This window comes from Cryptococcus depauperatus, chromosome 3 (genome assembly GCF_001720195.1).
Source record: "Cryptococcus depauperatus CBS 7841 chromosome 3, complete sequence".
NCBI classification, from domain to species: Eukaryota; Fungi; Basidiomycota; class Tremellomycetes; order Tremellales; family Cryptococcaceae; genus Cryptococcus; species Cryptococcus depauperatus.
The window spans coordinates 2,446,639-2,462,433 of record NC_089470.1 but is presented as its reverse complement, the minus strand read 5'-3'; the positions used below and the strand labels follow the sequence as shown (position 1 = coordinate 2,462,433).

General features: G+C 46.9%; 7 protein-coding genes across 7 annotated transcripts; 4 read left to right on the top strand and 3 right to left on the bottom strand.

Moving 5' to 3' along the window:
- Positions 1-3,751: 3,751 nt before the first annotated feature.
- On the top strand, positions 3,752-4,593 carry L203_103260 (uncharacterized protein; the record flags this gene model as incomplete). The annotated part of the gene is made up of 6 exons (XM_066212664.1): positions 3,752-3,818; positions 3,866-3,923; positions 4,002-4,121; positions 4,208-4,275; positions 4,349-4,401; positions 4,462-4,593. The coding sequence occupies 6 exons, from the start codon at positions 3,752-3,754 to the stop codon at positions 4,591-4,593; spliced, it is 498 nt and encodes a 165-aa protein (XP_066068761.1).
- A 1,093-nt stretch (positions 4,594-5,686) lies between these two features.
- On the bottom strand, positions 5,687-8,102 carry L203_103259 (uncharacterized protein; the record flags this gene model as incomplete). Its single annotated transcript, XM_066212663.1, has 10 exons — positions 5,687-5,986; positions 6,083-6,359; positions 6,465-6,770; positions 7,077-7,083; positions 7,140-7,174; positions 7,233-7,282; positions 7,338-7,368; positions 7,424-7,568; positions 7,790-7,820; positions 7,893-8,102. The coding sequence occupies 10 exons, from the start codon at positions 8,100-8,102 to the stop codon at positions 5,687-5,689; spliced, it is 1,392 nt and encodes a 463-aa protein (XP_066068760.1).
- A 904-nt stretch (positions 8,103-9,006) lies between these two features.
- Positions 9,007-9,820, bottom strand: L203_103258 (uncharacterized protein; the record flags this gene model as incomplete). The annotated part of the gene is made up of 3 exons (XM_066212662.1): positions 9,007-9,140; positions 9,188-9,686; positions 9,794-9,820. 3 exons carry the CDS (start codon positions 9,818-9,820, stop codon positions 9,007-9,009), a joined length of 660 nt encoding a protein of 219 aa, XP_066068759.1.
- Positions 9,821-9,929: 109 nt separating this feature from the next.
- L203_103257 (uncharacterized protein) lies at positions 9,930-10,551 on the bottom strand (the record flags this gene model as incomplete). The annotated part of the gene is made up of 2 exons (XM_066212661.1): positions 9,930-9,946; positions 10,233-10,551. The coding sequence occupies 2 exons, from the start codon at positions 10,549-10,551 to the stop codon at positions 9,930-9,932; spliced, it is 336 nt and encodes a 111-aa protein (XP_066068758.1).
- Positions 10,552-10,621: 70 nt separating this feature from the next.
- On the top strand, positions 10,622-11,518 carry L203_103256 (uncharacterized protein; the record flags this gene model as incomplete). Its single annotated transcript, XM_066212660.1, has 1 exon — positions 10,622-11,518. The coding sequence occupies one exon, from the start codon at positions 10,622-10,624 to the stop codon at positions 11,516-11,518; it is 897 nt and encodes a 298-aa protein (XP_066068757.1).
- A 349-nt stretch (positions 11,519-11,867) lies between these two features.
- L203_103255 (uncharacterized protein) lies at positions 11,868-12,269 on the top strand (the record flags this gene model as incomplete). The annotated part of the gene is made up of 1 exon (XM_066212659.1): positions 11,868-12,269. One exon carries the CDS (start codon positions 11,868-11,870, stop codon positions 12,267-12,269), a length of 402 nt encoding a protein of 133 aa, XP_066068756.1.
- A 2,129-nt stretch (positions 12,270-14,398) lies between these two features.
- Positions 14,399-15,158, top strand: L203_103254 (ribosomal protein L7/L12; the record flags this gene model as incomplete). Its single annotated transcript, XM_066212658.1, has 4 exons — positions 14,399-14,407; positions 14,459-14,647; positions 14,711-14,917; positions 15,042-15,158. 4 exons carry the CDS (start codon positions 14,399-14,401, stop codon positions 15,156-15,158), a joined length of 522 nt encoding a protein of 173 aa, XP_066068755.1.
- Positions 15,159-15,795: the final 637 nt, after the last annotated feature.

The following is a 15,795-nucleotide window of genomic DNA, read 5'->3' as shown; positions in this document are numbered from 1 at the left end:
TAACCCCTAACCCCTAACCCCTAACCCCTAACCCCTAACCCCTAACCCCTAACCCCTAACCCCCTAACCCCTAACCCCCTAACCCCTAACCCCTAACCCCTAACCCCTAACCCCCTAACCCCTAACCCCTAACCCCTAACCCCTAACCCCTAACCCCCTAACGACTCCTGAATGAGAGGGAGTGGGTAGCGGTTCTTGATCGTTATGTTGTTGAGCTGACGATAATCTACGCAGAGTCTCAGCGATCCGTCCGACTTTTTGACAAATAAGATAGGTGACCCCGCAGGGCTGGTACTTGGTCTGATGAATCCTTTTTTCAGGTTATCTTTTAAATAGTCATCCAGCGCCTTCAACTCGATCTCCGACAAACCGTAGATGGGGCCAAACTTGGGTTGCGCACCGTCTTCAAGAGTGATGGCATGGTCGTATGGCCCGTGTTCCGGGAGTTTGTCGGAATTCGACTTATCGAAGACGGATAGGAAGGGATGGAACTCGGCTGGGATCGATGCTTTGAGCTTGGCGGCGTCTGGAATGTATTCTTCTTCATCCATGGCCGGGGACGGGTCGATTATTCCGAAAGAATTGGGAGAAGATGAGTCGGGATTGACAATAGGGATGGAAGCTGAAATCTTTTGGATAGGATCTTCGACTAGGCTCTGTGACCTTGAGTCGGGCTGAGATGGATACAGGGGTTTGGATGCCTGCTGGACGGGTTTTGTTTGACTGGCAGAAAGGTCAGCACTCTTCTGAGTGGCACGAACCTTGGAGACTGGTGGAACAGTCTTAGGGAAAGAACAGCGCTTTTTACAGCGTGCAGAGGGAAACTTGATGGTACGATTTGACCAGTTTATTCTGGGGTTGTGCAAGGAAAGCCATGGGAGGCCTAAGATAATTGGGTAAGCACCAATTGAAGTTATGTCAAAAGAGATTGTTTCCTGATGCCCCTTAGTAAGCATTTTTACAGGAGAAGTTTCGTGGGTGACGGCGCCGGATTTGATGGAGCGACCGTCAATCACTTGAAGCTGTACTGGAAATTCTTTTTGAATCTGTGGGATTTTGGTTGTGGTTATAAACGACGAATTTATAAAGTTGTTTGTTGCTCCCGAATCGACCATGGCATAAGTGTCATGTGAGTTTCCATCGATTTGGATTGTCACTGGCAGACACAAGTGATTTTCCAAGTGAGGAAGGTCGATGGCGGATGCAATAGTAGTGGGCAGTTGACTATAAGAAGAATTATCAACCTGCATTCTTTTAACAATTTGTACGGAATGCCCCTGTGACTCCCAAGCGGGGCTTCTTACTGTGCTTGGGAGATCTCGTTTTTTGCCTCCTCTACTCCGGTATCCACTTCCACTCCATTAACCCTTGCATAAGGCTGATGCGCCTTAGGTTTCGCCCTGCAGACTTCCACACTATGCCCTGCTTTGCCACAATACGCACACAGGTTGTTGCGTCTTCGGTGTTCCTTTTCTGCAGCCGTAAGTGGCCCCCGGTACTGGCGCACAGCGTCTATCTCCATTGGAGTGTATGTAGGTTGTGATGAGGTCGGCGTGTGGCTAGGAATTGGCTCGCGGGGTGCAACTACTTGACGTGAGTACACAGGAGGGGTGAATTTCTTGGTTTCGGCTAGAGCATGCTCCCTCTTTCGCTTGTTGAGCAAGTTGTCCCATTTGATAGACTCCTCGATCAGCTCATTGACAGAGGAAAAGTCACTCGAGCTCAGGATCTTATCCTGGATGTCCTCTCGGAGGCCCATGAAGTAAGTGAAGCGCTGGCCCTCGTCCTCCATACTCGTGTAAGCCGTCAATCTGCGGAACTCTGTGGCATAGGTGCTGGCTGGGCCTGTTTGTCGTAGTTTTAGTAGCTTGATACGTGCCTCCTCGCTACCCTCCTTCTCACCGAACACTTTCATGAGTTCCTCCTTGAACAATGACCATCTGCGAGTCCAGAGAGGTTGATCTTCCTCAGGATCGGACATATGACGCATTACCCATTGCTGGGCGTCGCCTTCGAGCAGACTAGTGGCGAAACGGACTTTCGCTCGTTCGGTTGAGTAAATGCTTGGCTGGCTTTTGAAAACCATGTCGCACTTGAATAGGAAACCCGCTGCGGCTTCCTTCTTGCCATAGAATGGCGCAGGGTTAACCACGTTTGGCTCCTTGGCTTCCTTGGTTTCCTTAGACTGGGAGAGAAGCTTGTTCGCGAGGGCGGCAGAGTTGGATTGGGACTCTGCTACCGCAGTTTGGAGTTGCTGAATTTGTTGCAACAAGAAATCAAAAACATTGGCAGGGACTGGAGTGGTCTCCATGTTTTGGTCTTGGTTAGACATCGGGCTGGGTGGAGAAGAAATGGAAAGGTTATCGATAGCGACAGCGAGGACACCAAGTAGTGATGTATACTGTCAGAGTCTGGCTGTTTGGATAGCCAGAAGGAGATAGAGATATGTGTCTCTGACTGTTTCTACCGATAGATAGATAGAGATGGATGGATAAGAGGATTGATTTGGAGAATGAGATGTATAAAGAGACGTTTGATACATCACTAAAGAAGAGGTAGATACAATACTAGCTACTTATATATTCTATGTAAGCTGTGCTCAATGAACTAAGTAGTATAAGAATGTAAGAAGGGGTTGTGTGTACAGGATAGAAGGATTGCCGTTCAGTTACAGATATACACAAAGGTTCCGTTAGATATTAATCGTTATTAATAGAAGATACTTAACTTAACTTGGCTGTTCATCACACCCGCGCGCTGAACGTAAAAGGCCATACTAGTACAACTGTCAGGAATGGGGTTATTCTTGGGCTTGGCCTGGGAGTCCTTGGGACGAGTGGATTATCTAGGAGTATCTATCTGAAATAGATGAAGACAGCTATCAAGATTGATTCCATGGAGAACTATCCACCACAATCCATTCCTTATATCTTCTTTGCTTAACGTCCTTCAGTCAGGTTCTAGCTCAACCAACTATACCATTCCTCTGCATACACAGCATGCTGTGTTCTTATATCCTTTCCTTGTACATGATACTGACACTCCTCTACCTAGAACCCTGACTCATGTATATCTCTCGCTTCACTCTTGTACTCACAGGACACATCCTCACGCTTCTGCACATGTATAGAAGTACTCTCTTCCTGCTGGTCTCACTCATATTATGGTATCAACCAATGCTTCAATCAACCCAAAAGGGAATGTTGATGGTGCTCTTTCGTCAAGTTATGCACTACTTATATTCCGTTGTTACAAACTGGTACATTCATCACTTGGAATAAGTTAAAGCGAAACCACTCTTGTGGGATGAATACACAACCGATGAGTCAATGGGAACTGGGAGCCACGACAGTGCTGATTATTGATAAAATGGTTCAGAGCGAATCAACACAAATACATAGTCATCGTTTTTATCAACCATGTGACGTAAATTAACATAATGTGTATTGGGCCACGGTAAAGTATAGTGTAATGCAATAATACTTTAGTACTTAAGTGGCAAAGTATTATGGTAGGTCTATCTACTGTTTATATATGTATAACCAGACAGTAGTCGTTAACCAGGTTACTTTATTATTGTTCATCATAGATTACGTAAATGTGGAGGTGCATTAATAGTCCAACATATACTTACCGAATTTGCTGGCAAGCTCTCTCAGATCCCAAGTTCGACTGGGATGACTTGGAATACCTTTTGGCTGTTGTCCATGTCTGTATCGACAAGAAGGTGGCGGATTAGGCTCCAAGAAAGATGCAGCATCTCCCAAACACCCTTCGTAACTCGGCAGATCTCCGCTTACGGCTTCATCACCGCCTGTGTATGCCATCCTCAGATACAATTTATGCTTCTCATCCTCCTCATCAGACACGATCCGAAAAGAGTATCCGGGCAGATATGCGAGAGGAAGACGACCTTTCTTGTGGTTGGTACTCATCATATTCTTTAAAAGGCTACCGGCAGCATGGTCAACCATCTGCTGCATTTGACTTGATTTGGCAAGGGTCTTTCTGTCGTGGGTTGTTAGAGAAAGATTATCACTTTTTGTGGACGGTGCGTCTTGCGTTCCATCAACAAATTCCTTTAATGCTGTATTCCTCACATATTCAACATCATCGCGCAGGTGGGCGAGATTACTGTTGTAGTATCTCGTAGCTAATGATTCGTCGAATACAATCATACTAAACGGAATCGTTGCTTCAACTCTAGATTTCATTCCGGGGACACCTGTTGGGTTGTTGGGACCACCCCGGTCGGAACGACTAACGAGAAAGCCGGTAGGTGTTATGTCAACATCGAATTTACGTCTTGGGTACCCTCTAAGTCTTGACATTTCGTCCTCGTTCTTAGCGAATTCACGTATTATTTCTTGGACAGACGTATTTCCCTTCAAAAAGTGGAGAGTAGGTTTTTCTAGAGACGGATCAACATGTTCGATTCTATTGGGTTTTGTGCCTTGATAGCTTATTACCCTGGCAAGTACATCAGTCGTCCTCTCGGCTATTCCTTGTGGGTCGACAGAAGATTTGGTAGGGGAGCGAGATGGTGTGCCAAGCAGCGGGTGGCGTTCGTTCTCGTCATCACTGTTCAACTGAGAACCATTATAGTGCGACTGAAAACTCCCGGTAAATCGTTCGCAAATGCCGCTCATAGCTTGAAAGTGTGGGTGTGGTAAAGATGAAAAACCAGTAGCGTTTTGAGACATTCTTATCTACTTTCCATCTGTCAAGAAGGCAGAGGGTGTTTGAGAGCATTGAAAGGTAGCAACAGCTTTGCTTCGACTATGGAAGATGCTAAGCCGTTCGACGTCTTTGGCAATTTTAACAATGCGCTCCACGGCTGCTTTGCCAGAGAGATGCTTTCAAAGCGAAGGTAGATGCTTCTGTTCTGTTGCGAATCAGTTAATCTTCTATGGGCCGGTGCAATACAAAAGAAGTGGAAGGAGGTGGAAAGAAGTAAAGAAGGAAGGGAAAGCACAAAAGAGGGTCTTCTGGTTGGAGAATCCGGCTGTTGTCGCTGGTAAATTCCTTGCTACTGATGACAGCCAAGGATACTAGCCAGTCTACATACAGAAATGCTTGCGCATGGTCGGGAAGAAAGTTGGCTGAGAAAGAGTGGAATGTTACTGATTAGGATATGGGTGGATGAGTGATAACTAAAAGGTTACGGTAAAGACGTAGATGTCATGGATATTACCAATAATTAATATCCACGCTCTGTACCAAAAGGTCACAATAATGCAATCGGAGCTGCATTACTATTTATTGCCTATATTCCTGTCATAATTCCAAGGTTCTGACACAAGTATATAAAATGTAACTGCCTGTATGTGATGAATGACAAGCCATGACTTTTCTTATCTGTGCACACAACTAACGTTTTCTCTGCTAGATTCACTTTGTTGTTCTACTACGCTGGTCTACCTTGCTGTCTGTTTCATTCTTTGTACAGCTTTCGCATAGATATATAATATAGAACGTTTCCATGGCCTTTCCCTTAGTGACGTATCAAACGTCTTCCTGTACATCTCATTCTCCAATCTAATTCTCTTAACCGACCCATCTCTATTCTATTTATCGACAGACCAGTCAGAGACACATACCTCCATCTTCCTCCGGCCTGCTCCAAGTAGCCAGATTCTGACACTTTCTACGGTAGTGGCTGCTCCAGTATTCAGCCGAGACTGGTCTACCCGGCAAAGTCAGTACTAAGAGCCGTGTCCTCCTGCAAGCTCAGCTCCGTGGCCCAGTTCTCGTTCCATGCCTTGATCCGTCTGAGTGCGTCCGACCCCAGGACCATGCGGATAGCCTGGCCGTTGAGCTTACCAGCGAGACCCTCTCCAGTGGCAGCCTCAAAGATGCGCTGAGCCGCGACGGCGGGGTTGCCAATCTGCTTGCCATGTACGGCAAGGAACTTGCGCACAGTGACACCGACGGGGTCATCGTAGTATTCGGGCACGGTGGACGCATCTGGACTCATATCGGACAGCTAGTCATAATCGTCAGTGTATGCCAATTGAGATATGGAGCGGGCGTCGCTTAGGGAGGCAGGGGACGCGGAGGTCGGGTCCAAAACAAAACTCACAGCGCTGACAAAGTTGGTACGGAAATTGCCCGGCTCGACGATGAGTACTCGGATGTTGTGAGGAGCCACCTCCTTCGCGAGCGATTCCGAGGCAGCCTCCAACGCTGCTTTGGACGCAGCATACACAGAGCAGGCCGCCAGCGGGTCTCTAGCGGCGACGCTGGAGACATTGATAATAGTGCCCGACTTGCGAGCGCGCATCCCTGGCAGGACAGCCTGGATTGTGTAGAGCGGCCCGAAAAAGTTGGTGTTTAGCTGGAGCTGGGCGTCCTTGTCGCTGCATGTTTGTCAGGCTTAGCGGGAACTCCACGTCTAGATCTGAGCGCGTCCAGCACCGCGATATTGGCGGGCGCTGGGTGAATGCGTGTAAAGCAAAACGTACGTGATTGTTTCGCAGGCGGCCAGAATGGAGTAGCCAGCATTGTTGACCAGGTAATCGATCTGGCCCACACCCTCAATCTTCGCGGTGATGCTCGCCTTGGACTCTGTCATGTCCAGCTCGATGATGCATCCACCGGCCTTCTCAATCTTTTCTACGGCAGAGGCCGACTTGCTCTTGCTGCGAACAGCGCCAATGGCCTTGTGCCCGCGCTCCAGCACATGAAGCACCAACTCCAGGCCGAGCCCGTTGGAGGCGCCAGTGACGAACCACGTAGGGGTACACATGATCCTTTTCCTTTCGTTTTCGCTGCGAGAGTCGCAAAGATGCAAGAATAGAAAGCGATTCGTGTAATAAATGCAAAATCAAGTATCTGCTTTTTAATAATCATTAACATCTAACGGAATGTAGGCTGAGATGCCTCAATGTAATTATGAGTTTTATTACGTAAGGTTTTGGTAGAAAGGCTTATGGTCGAATACTGCAAAACTAGCATTGGTGGTGCATTGAAATGAAGTATGAAAGAGAAACTATTCTATCTACGATTTATGTATTCTATGTTGACGGACTTTTCCGCGTTTTCCCATGTGGCACCGTGAAGTGCCATGCACTTACAAGAATCCTGTTAGTAACTATCGTTAATGGAAAATGTTCTGAAGGTTCTCATTCATGACACACGACTGACAAAACCACCCCCTTCACCAGGGATAGCTCTGTTCATGTATCATCAGCGTAGCCTCAGGAATCATACCAAGGGATTAGCTTGCTTACCCTTCCATCCCAGCACCAGAAGGTACCGGTGTCGCCTTCTCCTTTCTCCGCTATCACCTTTAACATTGCAGACACACTTTCTGAGGGGCTAATGGAGCCTTTCACTTCCCAGCCGAGTTCCATATCGGCCATGTCGCTATTCGTATTGTCATTCGGGGCCCATCCGCTTGATCAGCAAGCATCTAACTTACGTTTTCACTTCTCCGGGGTGAAGTGCCAAAATGACCGTTTCGCGCTTCTTCTCGTCGGATCGTCTCAACTCGGCCGCCATGTGTCGCGACATCTGGTTAAGCGCGCTCTTGCTCGCAGCGTAGGCTCCGAATCCATCCTCAAAGTCTAAGAAGCGGGTTGTCGATCCTGAATCGGACAAATGAAGACGATCTTGGGGGGCGGAGTATCAAGACTCAGGTTGAGCAGCTTTTGCGCGCAGATGATGGGCCCGATGGTGTTTGTATGCAGATGAAGAGCAAAGTCTGCGAAGGAAACCTCGGTCGCCCGGTTGGGATACTTTATCATTCCCGCATTAAGGACGGCATTCCCCAACTTCATGCCCTTACTCGTAGCGTCCTTGATTTTGCGGATGAAGTTCTAATTACTTCATGTTCGTCTTTCCTTGACTGTCCGTTCCAGGTTGAATTCTGTATCATCAGACGGGCTTACGGTGATGCTTTCATCGCTCGAGACGTCACACTGTTCGACAATACATTTGTCTTCAGCTTTTTGCGAAGCAATCAAGTCGAATAGTTTTGGAGCGGCCGACACGTTGCGCACTGCTGCGACCACCTGCTGGCCAGCTTCTAGCAACTGCTTGACAAACTCCAGGCCGATTCCTCGAGAGGCGCCTACTATCACCCAGGTCTTACTGTCCATTTCTACGTCGATTTCTTTCCAGTCCAGGCCTTGCAACGAAACGCTGGGTGTCCAAGACGAGATGCAATCCCCTGTATTAGTGGGCTCCACCTTTCAAGTACCCCGCTTGAAAGATAACAAGCTGGAGGAGGTGGTCTGGTTATTAGCGCGCCAAAAATATGGGATGCCCAGTTAGTGTCGATGTAAAGGAATTGTCTTCTATCACCATTAGGTCACGTGATGGACATCCTCGTGTCATGAATATTACTCATAATTAAGATGCACGCTGTGTACGCAAAGGTCACAATAATGCAATCTTCGTTGCATTATTACTTATTGTCTATATTCCATCGAATCATTCCAACGTTCTGACACCTCGCTCTTTCATAGTTTACTCTGTAAATACTTTTATTACATGCAATTACATACAACACGATTAACCTTTCAATAATAGTATCATACGTTAGTCCATCTAATAGTTCCCAATCCTTCTTTTCTATTGTCTCAAGTCTCTCTTCTTTCTGACCTATCTTGTGCTCATCATACTCTATAATCGCTCTGATCCTTACATGACCTACTCTCACTTACCGATACTGTTGAGCCAGAGACATTCATCCTCTACGCTTCCCTCTTCTCTCTTCCGACCGTCTCCCACGTCGGCCCAATCTGACACAGCAGTTGAAGCAGACATCAGTTGTACGAATAGATTAGATCAAGGATTCGTTCGTTGTTATCCCGAATGAAGAGAGATGAATGCGACCGAGGTTTTAAACGAGGTATGGCGATCAGCAGAGACAAGGTGTAGAGAGCTGAGACGTGCATGTAAATGTGACTGTACAACACGATTTGAACGGATCAAGTGCATGCCATGTTTATCTGTGTCTGCATTATGTCCAGTCTCCTTATACACCATTTAGGCTGTCGATCAGACCTTGCCTGCCAACAGATTCCTGATCATCTCCCTCCCCGTAATTCTGACTGTATGGTAGAGAGTGATTACATCATTAGTGGAAAAGATGCCATCCGCAAAGCCGAATGGTAGCATGAGTGGAATCCAGCCTATCAAAGCGATCAGCCAGCGACTTGTAGCCCGTAGGCCAGCTTACCACACGAATACTCCAGCGCCCAAGTCTCTGGGGTCATTCCGTATTGCTTTACGACGCCCCTCTTCATATGATTGACATCGCCTTTGGAGTAGATTTCCCTTTCAAACTTGCCAGCTTCATAGGCGGACTCCTGGCCCTGGAGAATGTGAAAATAGTTGTCTGCGGTATGTCTACCGGAATGGCCTTCGGTGCCAATGGCAGAGCCAAAGACGATGACAAATTCGGTAATGGATGAGTGCAAGATAAACATGGAGCCCATTGCGCCCCCAGCATTGTTGAAAAACCATTCTGAGGGGTCTTGCCAGTTTGTGTTCCAAAGCAATTGTGGATGGTCTTTCGTGAGATTTGGAATCAAGATGGAAAGCAGGTGAGTCATATTGGTTTGACTTGTGGGCGGAAAGCCTTGTTGGAGGAGTGCCGGGAGAGTAGTGTCCGCTTGAATGAGCGACTGTTGCACCGTTGCATTCAGATCATGAGGCGTAAGACGGTAAAACGTGTGCTACGGAGCGTTAGGGACAGTTCCCGTGTAGAACACGTACATTGATCGCGGTAAGTTGGGTGTATAGAATAGCGAGCAGTGGAATCAAGAGGAAAGTTAGCGCCCACTTCATTCTGCAATCGAATGCAAGGCATAGATGGAGTTGTAAAATGTTTCATCGTACGACCAACGGTCCAACCATGTGAGATCGGGCATGTCCGCTACTGTGGATAGGACGGTCTTGTCATCTACCCCATGTATTTCCTAGTCCCATTTCTCAACTACACATCCATCAACATTCGTCTCTATGCCGGGATCATGTACAAGACTTGGATACGAAGACAGGATACAGTGGATGCAGAGGAATGGTAGAGTGGTGGACCTAGACCTGGGACGTAGAGCAAACAAGATACAAGATCTTTTTATTCACAGTCTCCCAGGAATGCATCTGATAGCCGCGTCCATCCATTCCAGACGGATACTCTAAACACCCACTCATCCCAAGCACTCCCATACCAAACCCAGCCTCACTCCTGGCCCATGTCGCGTAACACCGATTAAACTCACCCACGAACCCGAAAGCCACGCCAACCCCAGTACCCATCGTTCCAAACACAAACTCGCGGACAGGCCCGGGAGAAGCTTCAAGTCGCAAGCATCCATGACAACACCCCATGCACCACCTTTCACCTCTGTCGCAACTGCAAGCCCATCCCAGTTCGTTTCCGACGGGCCACAAAGGATCGCTGGAGAAGTCTGCCGTCTTTTCAACATGTCGTTTGGGGTTTCGTGCTCCGCCGCCCGACCGTATCCTGGCATTCCCGCCCGGCCTATTTAAACCAAACGGCCGCCTTCCACTGTCTCCCACTTGGAGTGCTGCCACCATCCGTCTCCTTTTCTCCTACGCCCGAACCTGTTTTATTACCAACACCGCCGACTCATTCTCTGCCGCAACTATGGACAGACACCCTTCAACTCTAGGGTCCGGAAACGTCGAGAGGTATTTACCTTATGGTAATTTTAGCACAAACGGGGATCCACCGTATCGTTTCCATGACAATCCCACCAACTGCTGGCCGGAAAGTAAAGATAGTGGCATCGGTAATTCAACAGCTATCCATCGCTCTATACCCCCCACCGCCTCTGGTTTGCGGCCCGATGATGAATCCATGCTCTCACAATATCTCACAGACCTTCTTGATGCAACAAAGACCGAATCAGCACCCTACCAGTCCACGCCAGGATCCTTTACGGGGGTAGGTATCGGCAGTGTGCCAGATCTACTCCCCAATCCGCGGCATGGTTATGGGTATTCGCAAAACTATAGGGCCGGCGAGATCAAGGCGCAAGACGATGCTGCCAGTAAAGCAGCAACTGAGAGACAGATCGCAGCTGTCGTAGCGCGCAATTTTTACGCCGCCGCATCCGACTCCGCTCAGACACTTGCAACGAAGCATAAACTACAGACATCGTATCTGTTTGAAAAAATGAAAAAGGCACTTAAGGATGGCACTGTAACCATGGACGATTGGAATGAGATTCGACGTGGCTTGCATATGCTTGACGATGATGCCAAGATATTAGAGCGCAGTATCGCCGATTTGCAAAAAATGTCGGACAATACAATTATAAAGCAAAGAAGTGTATGCGAAATTACAGAAGGAATAAAAAAAGAATGGCGTGAGTGGGCACTATCATTGTCAGACGCGCTCGGAGATTCTGCCACAGTGATGGGGCGTGGCTGGATTTTTCCTCCACCGCCTCCAGTAGAAGATAGGAGTGATTATTACGACGAGACGTCCCGTAGTGACAAGACCAACACACCTCAAGACTGTTGTAAATTGAGATTTTGAGCAAGAAGAGATGCATTAGAGAAAGTTGAATAACAACTTTAAATCGCTACAGGAATTTGGATCCGTCTTAATTAACTAAATAGTATTAAAGCGTAGGACGCCTTAATTAAGCTTAATTTCAACAAAGACGTCCAAAGGCGCTGCGGCTCGAACTACAAACAGATGGATTGCGTCGTATGTCGCTAGGCGTTTCTGTATAGTGATGTGGTGGTTATGCATTTTGATTGTCGCTATAAGGATGAAGGCCACAGTGGTCAAAGGGTTGGGGGGGTGGAGGTGTTGACTGTTGCGAGATTGTACTGTTGTTTTGCTGGTTGGATGGTTTCTACATTACCTATACGACAAGACGATGGACTTGATTAGCGTATCGCTAACGCTGTCATGTGTATACCCACGGTGGGTTCTATCGCGGCGAAAGTGGTTGGTTGTGAGAGGTCCTGGGTGCTATCTGGAGGAAGCCGTTCTTGACGGCAGTGACTTGGTGGCTCGGCGGCTCTACTTCACGCTTGGCGAGCAAGGAATGGACTGGGCAGATGGCATGGGACGAATGACGGGGACCCGTCGGTCCTCGACGGCTTTGCAGATAGGCAAGGGTGAGGAGAGTTGGGGGTATGGGAGAGTTGGGTCAACAGCGGCAGAGACTGGGATGGAAGCTTCTTTGTCTACTTTAGCCAGGCAGATCTGGGCTCGTCTCGTCTCGAGACCTCCCAGTCTCAGTCCTAGCTTTGGGAGTTGCCTTGCAGATGGGTAGACTTTGGAGCAGAGGGCTGTCTGTTCCGCTGTATAGAGTATTCTGGCTGTTTCCTTTCAGCCTGCTCGTAGCTCTGTGGACTCGTTCAACGATGCATTGGGGTGGATTGCTGGATGCGGCTTACTGTCAACATCGATGGATGGAAACAGTTGGCATGGTGTTTGTCGACTAGGTCGTTGTATGGGGTGTTGGGAGATAGAGTTCGCCGGTGAAACACTGTTGCTTGGCGAAAAGCGAGTTGGCTGTTGTTCTTGATACATCGCTGAGACAGGTTATTCGTTTGGGTGTCGAGGAAAGTAGTCTTGTATGTGGAGAAACAATAGTCGCGGCTTGCAGTCGCGGTTTGCAGTCTCGGCTTACGGTCTCGGCTTACAGTCTTCAGACAATAGGGAGATTGAGAGGTACAACAGGGCAATACCATGCGATCAATCGTGGAGAGGGATACATAGTATGCGACAGTTTCTTTGAAATGATCGTCAGGCCATAGTGACCTAGATAATGACTGAACGGCACAACAGGTCAACCTATGACAGCAGACATGCAGTGTTGCGACAAACACTAAAAAGTGGTTGTGAAAGAGCGATATGGATAATTGACATAGTCTTCACCATAAGACTCAACCAGAAATGTGGCATATCCAGCGCTTAATTCTTCTTTCACTCTGTCGATTTATCCTTTTCGCAATCCATACACTGGTAGGCATGGGCGCAGTGATAACGTGATGGGTTGAAGCACTGAAGCCAGCCGTTATCTCAATGTGCGCCAATGCGACGTCTGCCGTATCTTTGGGTGATTGACATTTGCTAGAGGCGGCAAGAGAAAGCACGTTGGCGACTGCGATAACAAAAGCAAAGCCAAAAGACCTATCCAACAAGCAGCTCGGTGTTTAATTTGAAAACTCTGTGTAAATCAGTATTTGGGAATGCAGAGACCTTGGATGAGAGTGATAAGTGCATCAGTATCGCATTTGTTTCTCTTGCGCTGCTGTTTCCTCTTTCTCGTGTTCATCATTTCCAAATCTTCTAACGCTCCAGCCCTTTGCGCTGACCCTTGTGCTTTTACTTCAAGCTTTCTGCTTACCACAAACGGCTGCAATAGCAACGCAGTACTATTGAGTTCGACCGACTGCAACTTGTAATTGCATTGAGAAAAAAAGAATACCGGGCTTTGTGTAACCATGTAATTGATGTGGATATAGCAGTGGTTTGTTATTGAACGGAATGACAATCTTTGGAAGACTCATGGGACAAGACGCTCAGGCGAGAGATGACGGCTGGCCAACGAATGCTACTTGGACCAATGAACGCAGAAGGAACGCTGACTGAAAACAAGATAGTTGTTAAAGGCGTACAACGACTGGCAGCTGTAATGCCGTCAAGCAGCATTAGTCCATGGGCCGTTTAACCTGTATGTACCAGTGATTAGCCATCTACTTGCCAGTCGATATACAAAATACTGTCTTTGTTCACTCCGTCATGGTCCGACCATTGTCAAAGCTGACTACTAAGAATACGTGGCCATGGACGCAAAAGACATCTCTTGGGCCAGAAACGTTAGTTTATACGATCAAGTCGACGAGTTCAGCATTAAACGAGACTCCACGGTTGATGGCGTGGACCTGTCATCAGGGAACGGTTGAATGAGACCGTCTTTTCAAGCCATTGTTGCAAGTCAATCTAACAAGAGCGTGCTCACGGCCCGACAACAATCGCACAAAGAGCACTAAACAGAAGAGATTTATTACTTATCATCCACGGAATGGTATGCCTTGCGTCATGTTTGATTGGATTGCTACCTGCTCGCTCTTACTATTGATCTTGTAAAAGGATGGGAGCAAAAATCGTCAAAAAAAGACATTGTTATACAGGACAGTGAATGAGTATTGCAATCACAAGAGGATTTTATATCATAATAACGATGTAAAATGTGACAAATAACTCTTCAACCTCTCCGTAGATAGTAGATGATATCCATGGAGATATCCGGGAAAGCGGCGATAGCCGCACGTGGCGGTTTTTTGTCACCTTTGCATTTTCAAGGATTTTAGAAAAACTCCAAGCTGGGCCATTCATTCATTCAATCTTGTCTGTTCTTTATACACACAATCTCATAAAAGCTCAAGAAAACCTATGATGAGTGTATGTTTGTGATACTGATTAGTAAAGTAGCTGTTACTGACTGATCAAAAGATCCTTAGAACTCATTTCAGGTCCATCCGACCAGTCTCTCGTTTACTTGCTAGATCTTTTTCATCGTCTCGTCCCGCCCTGGCCGAAGTTCAAGCTGCTTCTCCTCCCAATCCAAAGATTGCCCCGATTGTAGACAGCATCTCTGGCCTGAGCTTGCTGGAAGTTTCTGAGCTGGTTTCTGCTTTAAAGGTACCATTCCGTTTTTATTGATTTGTTTTCATACCTATCTTTGATCTGCTAACGCATATCAAGACGAGACTTAACATAACTGAAATATCTTTCCCTGCTCCCCAAACCGCTGGTCCCTCAACAGCTCCTGCAGCATCAGAAACACCTGCAGAAGAGAAACCTAAAGAAAAGACCATCTTCACGGTCAAGCTGGAGAAATTTGAGACAGCGGCCAAAGCAAAAATTATTAGAGAGGTCAAGGCCATTATGCCAAATATGAACTTGGTGGAGGTAAGTTGCATCATTGGACTCTCTGCATGGATCTTTGGAGCAAAGGCCAAGGCACCCACATATAGCCCACATTATCTCTATACCTCCCAATTTGTTTGCTGATCAATGCCGTATATTATCACAGGCCAAAAAATTCGTCGAGTCTGTTCCTCAAGTTCTCAAAGAAAACCTCCCCAAAGAAGACGCCGAGAAACTTCAAAAAACACTGCAGGACTTGGGTGCTACTGTATCTCTTGTTTAGACTACCGCATGTCGGAATCTTTGAAGATATAGAGATGCACAACATAGTGATCCAAAAAATGATTCGATTTATAGAAGGGGAGGGAAGACGAATGTTTAGGAGCTAGATTAAACACGTACCATCCCATTGAGTCGCAGACAGGTGTCAACATCTCAGCCTAAGACGACAACGAATTCTCATCGGCTGCACCTCTTAACTACACTTTTCAGAATCCAATTGTAAGACAATTGGAATGAAACGCAGCTCTGTACGATGCGAAATTCATTCAGTCTTTCGTCATTGCTGTTTCCACTCTCATCCTCATCATTATCTGAGATTGTATGTGTTAGACCTCAAATGAGCTTCAATTGATGTCTACAAATTATTGAAGATTAGTTGATATCTTGTAGAAAGTGGGAGTTTTGATGGTCTTACAAAGAACGACTCCCAAATCAATTCAAAAATTACAGTAATACTATTTCCCCGCCTTGTAAGTCTTTCGGTTCTATAGAGTCCCGTTTTCGAGGCGGAATTGGTGAAAGAACTAGTTTATAGAAACCGGCAAGGCGCTTACTTGGATGGTTTGAAAGAAAAGTATTGATTGACTTTCTGCATGGAATAGTTGTTACACGCTTGTCATGAAATAAGCGATAATCCG